Source organism: Grampus griseus (genome assembly GCF_964374135.1).
Source record: "Grampus griseus genome assembly, chromosome: X".
In the NCBI taxonomy this organism is placed as follows: Eukaryota; Metazoa; Chordata; class Mammalia; order Artiodactyla; family Delphinidae; genus Grampus; species Grampus griseus.
The window spans coordinates 59,664,915-59,671,547 of NC_138999.1; the positions used below are offsets into that span (position 1 = coordinate 59,664,915).

Sequence of the window (6,633 nt, forward strand, 5' to 3'; positions counted from 1 at the left end):
ATCCCACATGCTGCAGCCAAGATCCCAAGTGCTGCAACCAAGATCCAGCACAGCCAAAATAAAGAAACAAATAAATATTTAGAAAAAAAGAAATGTGGGGGAGGGATAAATTAGGAGTTTGGGATTAACAGATATACACTACTGTATATAAAACAGGTAAACAAGGACCAACTGTATAGCTCGGGGAACTATATTCAGTGTATCGTAATAACCTATAATGGAAAAGAATCTGAAAAAGAACATATATCTGAATCACTTTGCTGTACACCTGAAACTAACACAATATTATAAATCGACTATACTTCAATAAAATTCTTTTTAATTTTAAAAAAATGACATTGCAAAAAAATGAAAGAAAGGGTAAGATTAATTCTGACTATAAACACTGCATATTCACAAAATGCAGATTTATTCGGCTAATATATACTGAGCACCTAATATGTGGCAAGACTTGTGCTAGGTTTATATAAATGTGTAATGATAAACACAATAAATATATGCAGCAAACAGAGGTAAATAATATGATGATTAGGCTTTCTAGAAAGAAAAATTCAAGGTACTTCTAAAACCAAACAGAACTTCTTGCAAAATAAGACCAGACTCTTACTCTGAACCTCATAACCTCTTTTCACTAACAACTTAACAGAGTAAAAAGAGGTTATAATCTAAAAAGAGACTTCCTTTTTTTTAACATCTTCATTGGATTATAATTGCTTTACAATGGTGTGTTAGTTTCTGCTTTATAACAAAGTGAATCAGTTATACATATACATATGTCCCCATATCTCTTCCCTCTTGCCTCTCCCTCCCTCCCACCCTCCCTATCCCACCCCTCTAGGTGGTCACAAAGCATCGAGCTGTTCTCCCTGTGCTACGTGGCTGCTTCCCACTAGCTATCTATTTTACATTCGGTAGTGTACATATGTCCATGCCACTCTCTCACTTTGTCCCAGCTTCCCCTTCCCCCTCCCCATATCTTCAAGTCCATTCTCTAGTAGGTCTGCGACTTTATTCCCGTCTCGCTCCTAGGTTCTTCATGAACTTTTTTTTTTTTAGATTCCATATATATGTGTTACCATATGGTATTTGTTTTTCTCTTTCTGACTTACTTCACTCTGTATGACAGACTCTAGGTCCACCCACCTCACTACAAATAACTCAATTTCTTTTCTTTTTATGGCTGAGTAATATTCCATTGTATATCTGTGCCACATCTTCTTTATCCATTCATCTGTTGATGGACACTTAGGTTGCTTCCATGTCCTGGCTATTGTAAATAGAGCTGCAATGAACATTGTGGTACATGAGTCTTTTTGAATTATGGTTTTCTCAGGGTATATGCCCAGTAGTGGGATTGCTGTGTCATATGGTAGTTCTATTTTTAGTTTTTTAAGGAACCTCAATAGTGGCTGTATCAATTTACATTCCCACCAACAGTGCAAGAGGGTTCCCTTTTCTCCACACCCTCTCCAGCATTTATTGTTTGTAGATTTTTTAATGATGGCCATTCTGACCAGTGTGAGATGATATCTCATTGTAGTTTTGATTTGCATTTCTCTAATGATTAATGATGTTGAGCATTCTAAAAAGAGACTTCTATGTAAAAAAATACACTAACAACTTTAGAACTAATTAACAAATTTAACAAGGTTGCAGGATACAAGATCAATACACGAAAAACAATTACATTAGCAATGAATAATCTGAAAATTAAATTACGAAAACAGTACATCTATGATAACATCAAAAGAAATGAAACGTAGAAAATTTAACAAAAAACTACAAAACTTACACTCCAAACTAAAAACGCTGAAAAATTAAACAATAAATGGAAAGACACGCCATTTTATGGCTTAGAACACTTAATATTGTTAAGTTGGCAATACTCCCCAAATTGATCTATGGATTTATGCACTACCCATCAAAATTCCAGCTGTCTTCTTTGCAGAAATTGGCTAGCAGATCCTAAATTTCATATGGAAATTCAAGGGACCCCAGAATAGTCAAAAGAATCTTGAAAGAGAAGAACAAAGTTAAAGGACTCACATTTCCAATTTCAAAACTTTCTACAAAGCTACAATAATCAGGAGAGTGTAGTACTGGCATAAGGACAGACATATAGATCAATGGAATAGACCTGAGAATCCAGAAATATACACTCATATTTATGGTCAATTGATTTTTGATAAGGATACTAACACAAATTTAATGGGGAAAGAACAGTCAACAAACATACTGGGACAGCTTGATATCCACATGCAAAAGAATGAATTTGGATCCCTTCCTCATATGATATGCAAAAGTAAACTCAAAATGGATCATAAACCTAAAGGTAAGAACTAAAATTATAAAACTCTCAGAAGAAAACATAACAGTAAGTCTTCACGACCTTGGGTTAGGAAAAGCCTCCTTAGATATGACACCGAAAGTATAAACAATAAAAGAAAGACTTGATAAGTTAGACTTTTACAAAATTTTAAACTTTTTTGCTTCAGAGGATACAATCAAGAAAGTGAAAAGATAACTCACAGAATGGGAGAAAATATTTTGCAAGTCACGTATCTGATAAGTGACTTGTATCTGGAATATATAAAGAACTCCTACAACTCATAATAAAAAGACAACTCAGTTTAAAAATTGGCACAGGATCTTAATAGATATTTCTCCAAATAAAATATGCAAATGACCAATAAGCACATGAGAAGATGCTCAACATCATCAGCCATCAGGGAAACAAATTAATCACAATGAGATACCACCTCACACCCATTAGGATGACTACTATCAAAAAATAGAAATAACAAGTGTTGGTAAGGATGCAGAGAAACTGGAACCCTTGTGCACTACTGATGGGAATTTAAAATGGTGCAGCCACTATGGTAAACAGTATGGCAGTTGCTCAAAAAAAAAAAAATAGAATTACCAGATGATCCAGCAATTCCACTTCTGGGTATATACCCAAAAGAATTGAAAGCAAGGACTTGAACAGATACTTTTATACCCATGTTCACAGCTGCATTATTCACAAAAGCCAAAAGGTGGAAGCAGTTCAGGTATCTATGGACTGATATATAGATAAACAAAATGTGGTATGTACACATAAAGGAATATTATGAAGCCTTAAAAAGAACAGAAATTCTGGGGGAGGGGAAAAAAAGAAGGCAGAAATTCTGACACATACTACACCATGGATAAATCTGAGGACATTATACTGAGTGAAATATGCCAGTCACAATGTGAGAAATACTGTATGATTCCACTTATATGAAGTACCAAGAGTAGTCAAACTTATAGAGATAGAAAGTAGAATTGTGGTTGCCAGGGTCTGGGGGAAAGGGAGAATGGGGAGTTGTTGTTTAATAGGTATAGAATTTCAGTTTTGCAAGATGAAAAGAGTTCTGGAGATTGGTTGCAAAACGATGTGAATGTACTCAATACTACTGAATTTTACATTTAAAAATAGTTAAGATGGTAAATTTTACATTATGTATACTTTACCACAATTAAAAATAAAACAAACACAATGAGATACTACTTCACACTCACTAGGATGGCTATAATCAAAAAGCTAATAATAAGTATTGGTGATGATGTGGAAAAACTGGGTCAATTTTTGACCCAATTTGATATGCTGCCGGTGGGAATGTAAAATGGTACAGTCACTTTGGAAAACAATCTGGCAGTTCCTCAAAATTTAAACAGAGTTACCATATGACCAGCAATGTCACTCCTAGGTATATACCTAAGAGAAATAAAAACATAAAAACCTGTACATGAATGTTCATAGCAGCATCATTCATAGTAGCCAAAAGGTGTAAACAACCCAAACGTTCATCAACAGATGAATGGATATACAAAACATGATATATCCGAAGAATGGAATATTATCAGCCATAAAAGGTAATGCAGTACATGGGACTTCCCTGGTGGCGCAGTGGTTAAGAATCTGCCTGCCAATGCAGGGGACATGGGTTCGAGCCCTGCTCTGGGAAGATCCTACATGCCGCAGAGCAACTAATCCCATGTGCCACAACTACTAAGCCTGTGCTCTAGAGCCCACGAGCCACAACTACTGAAGCCCACGTGCCTAGAACCCGTGCTTTACAACTAGAGAAGTCACCGCAATGAGAAGCCTTCACACCGCAACAAAGAGTAGCCCCCCGCTCGCCACAACTAGAGAAAGCCCACGCTCATCAATGAAGACCCAACGCAGCCAATCAATCAATAAATAAAACTCAAGCTTTCAAATGGAAATTAGAATTAAAAATAAAAGTAATGAAGTACAGATACATGCTACAACATGGAAAAACCTTGAAAACATTATGCTAAGTGACAGAAGTCAGTCCCAAAAGACCACATACTGTATGATTCCATTTATATAACATGTCCAGGATAGGCAAATCCACAGAGATGGAAAGTAGACTAGAGGTTGCCTAGAGCTGGAGGAGAGAGGAGGAAATGGAGAGTGTCTGTGAATGGGTGCAAGGTTTCTTTTGGAGGTGATGAAAATGTTCTAAAGTTAACTGTGGTGATGGGTGCGCAACTCTGTGAAATACTAAAAATCACTGAATTGTACACTTCAAATGGGTAAATTATATGGCATATGAATTATATATAAAGTTATATATATAAAGTTATATATATATGAGACGTATTTACAACAAATTTCATTCTCACCTTTCCATGTGTGCAATCACCAAAATGGAAGGATCTGCCCAAGGTAAACATTCCCAAAAGTATTTCAGAACCGCAAGGCAATTTCTAAATTAAGTGACAGACCTCCAATTAAACACTAGAAAAAAAAACCCAAAAAAGCACCACTGAAGCCTTATATTCAACTGAGTTCCCCGCTACCAAGTACCACGTAGTTTCTTACTTTGCTGAAGAAGGAAGGAAAAGAGAACTATTATTATTTTTTTTATGTATTAATTTTATTTATTGGCTGTGTTGGGTCTTCACTGCTGTGCGCAGGCTTTCTCTAGTTGCAGCGAGCAGGGGCTACTCTTCGTTGTGGTGTGCAGGCTTCTCATCATAGTGGCTTATCTTATTGTGGCACATGGGCTTAGTTGCTCCGTGGCATGTGGGATCTTCCAGGACCAGGGCTCGAACCCATGTCGCCTGCGTTGGCAGGCATATTCTTAACCACTGCGCCACCAGAGAAGCCCAAGAACTATTATTAAGTGACTAACTGCTATGCACCCAGGACCTTAAATATGTTATTTTGTTTACTATTCACAACAACACTGGGAGGTGGGTTTTATTATGCTCCTTTTAACAGATGAGAAAACTGAAGCCTAGACAGATTAAATAGTACATATTAAATTTGAGGCATATTTTTCCATTGGTTTCTAAAACAGTATTTTCCCTAAATGTGCCATTAGGCTTGATTTCCATGTATTTAGATTTCATGTTAATCATGAAGTCTATTTTTTTACTTATACATTAATTAAAACAGTGAATCATCAAAACTTATAAACAAAATCATCAAAACTTATAAACAAAGTACCAACCTGAGAGTCCTGCATTTCAGCCATAGACTCCCTGTTGATATTTGCTATGTCCGCGAAGAGTCTATCAATTGTCTCAGGTATCATAGATGAACCGTCTTTTATAAGCAGGTTTTCAACCATTTCTGAAATAACAATAAATGATAAAAGTGCTGTGAACTATCACCACTGGCTGAAAGTAGCAAATCATTCTGAAATCTGTTCCTAGACCTTTTGTCAAATGAATACAGCATGGAGAAACTTCAATACTCCTTAGAGTAAAACCAAACTGGAGATAAAGTTTATTCTAGCTAAAGACAAAGTATAATTTTCAAATAACATTTGTATTTCCTGGAAGTCACTTGTTTATAACTTAATCATCATTACTCATTCTCAAAGTAAAATGCATTGACTTCACAAATAGTCATGTTATTATAGGTCATCTTAAAACTACAGAAGAGAAATTAACAATGTCTTCAAAATTACAAAATGTAGAAATTCTGAAGGGAGACTTAGATACATGCCCTGTAAAACTAAAATACTTATTAATACTTTAAAGCATTAGACAGACATACGCTGAAGTCTTGACCTTACTTTGAGAGAAAAAAAATGACATGCTCAATTAGCAACAACATTAACCAGTTACTGAATCTGTACAATGATGTCACCATTTTCTAAACGGTCTTGAGCTCCAGACCCGATATAGCTGAATCTTATTAGGCCATAGAATTCCTTAAAACCCAAACATGATGTAGAACCATAACTGATGCCTTTCATATTATCAAAATTGAGGTTTTTCCAAACTCGTGTAACAGAGGTCTCCATAACCTACATGTCTCTAATTTCTTGCAACATTTCTGAGCATTAACTAAAAAGAATGTTGTTAACATTCATAACAATACCATAAGAGCACCTTCTGGAAGATTTTTAATCTGCTACAATAAACAGGTTTTTAACCTGCTACAACGAACAATAAATCTGCTAACTGAAAAATCTTCAGGACTTTGCTGGTGGCACAGTAGTTAAGAATCTGCCTAACAATGCAGGAGGTACGGGTTCGAGCCCTGGTCCAGGAAGATCCAACATTCTACGGAAGCAAATAAGCCCGTGCGCCTCAACTACTGAGCCTGCACTCCAGAGCCCGTAA

The 6,633-nt window shown here is 36.0% G+C and overlaps 1 protein-coding gene across 1 annotated transcript in view; it reads right to left on the reverse strand.

Annotated features, from left to right (window-relative positions):
- The window catches only part of TEX11 (testis expressed 11), a gene marked incomplete at both ends in the record, with an annotated part of 320,506 nt that extends 314,195 nt beyond the window's left edge, over positions 1–6,311 (reverse strand). The window contains 2 exons of the mRNA XM_082682068.1: positions 5,511–5,632; positions 6,155–6,311. Of these exons, the coding sequence (XP_082538194.1) occupies positions 5,511–5,632; positions 6,155–6,311 (279 nt within the window). The remainder of the gene's footprint in view (positions 1–5,510; positions 5,633–6,154) is intronic.
- Positions 6,312–6,633: the final 322 nt, after the last annotated feature.